Source organism: Apaloderma vittatum, unplaced genomic scaffold, assembly GCF_000703405.1.
Source record: "Apaloderma vittatum isolate BGI_N311 unplaced genomic scaffold, ASM70340v1 C11779472, whole genome shotgun sequence".
NCBI classification, from domain to species: domain Eukaryota; kingdom Metazoa; phylum Chordata; class Aves; order Trogoniformes; family Trogonidae; genus Apaloderma; species Apaloderma vittatum.
The window spans coordinates 1-1,010 of NW_009745925.1; the positions used below are offsets into that span (position 1 = coordinate 1).

General features: G+C 47.0%; 1 protein-coding gene across 1 annotated transcript; it reads left to right on the top strand.

Annotated features, from left to right (window-relative positions):
* Positions 1-12: 12 nt before the first annotated feature.
* On the top strand, positions 13-1,007 carry LOC104267280 (multidrug resistance protein 1-like; the record flags this gene model as incomplete). Its single annotated transcript, XM_009877458.1, has 3 exons — positions 13-138; positions 308-511; positions 892-1,007. Coding segments are annotated over 3 exons (446 nt in total), but the record flags the coding sequence as incomplete, so codon positions are not given.
* Positions 1,008-1,010: the final 3 nt, after the last annotated feature.

A 1,010-nucleotide genomic window follows, 5' to 3' on the forward strand; every position in this document is an offset into this window, starting at 1 on the left:
TTACACACACAGATACTGAAGGGCCTTAATCTCAAGGTTAACTGTGGCCAGACAGTGGCCCTGGTTGGTGGCAGTGGCTGTGGGAAGAGCACAACTGTTCAGCTCATCCAGAGATTTTATGATCCCAAGGAAGGCACGGTGAGACACCTCAAGTGAGATGGCTGTGTCACACTTGTTGGAAGTCTGGCTCTGGCCTCAACTGCCCTTGCTCCAATGACGTGGCACAGTGCCAACGGTCCAAGCTGGGGCAGGGGTTCCTTGGCCAAAACACTTACTAAAGAGTTTTTGTCTGCTTCCTTTTGTCTAGGTTACCATTGATGGGCGGGATATTCGAACCTTAAATGTAAGATATCTGCGGGAGATTATCGGTGTGGTGAATCAGGAGCCCGTGCTCTTTGCTACCACCATTGCAGAAAACATTCGTTATGGCCGTGAGGACGTCACCATGGAAGAGATTGAAAAAGCTACCAAGGAGGCCAATGCTTATGACTTCATCATGAAGCTCCCCAACGTAAGCAAACCAGCTGTCCTGGTGCAATCATTTCTCCTAAACCTTCTTATGCCAAATAGCCTTCCCTAGAGGGGATTCTCAGAAACAGAGGAAGCTCTTCCCTGGAGCTGTGAATAAGCAGACCCACACAGTGCTTCCTCATAACTTTTGAGAATAATGTTAATTCTAAATCTTGATGAGCATTTGGAGAACTCTCAGAATTCCAGGGACACAAATGATTAGGCAGATGTTTTAGAGATGTAATGTTAGGCATGATGTTTTAGAGGAAGGAGATGCAGCTGGGGCTACTGACACCCATGTGCCTTTTCTTTATGCTGCTGTTCTTTGGTAAAAGGATTGTGCCACTGAGTGTTGTGGAAACGTGTGTGGTTATCTTGTAGAAGTTTGAAACCATGGTTGGAGAAAGAGGGGCACAGCTGAGCGGAGGTCAGAAGCAAAGAATAGCAATCGCCCGAGCTCTGGTTCGCAATCCTAAAATTCTTCTGCTTGATGAGGCAAC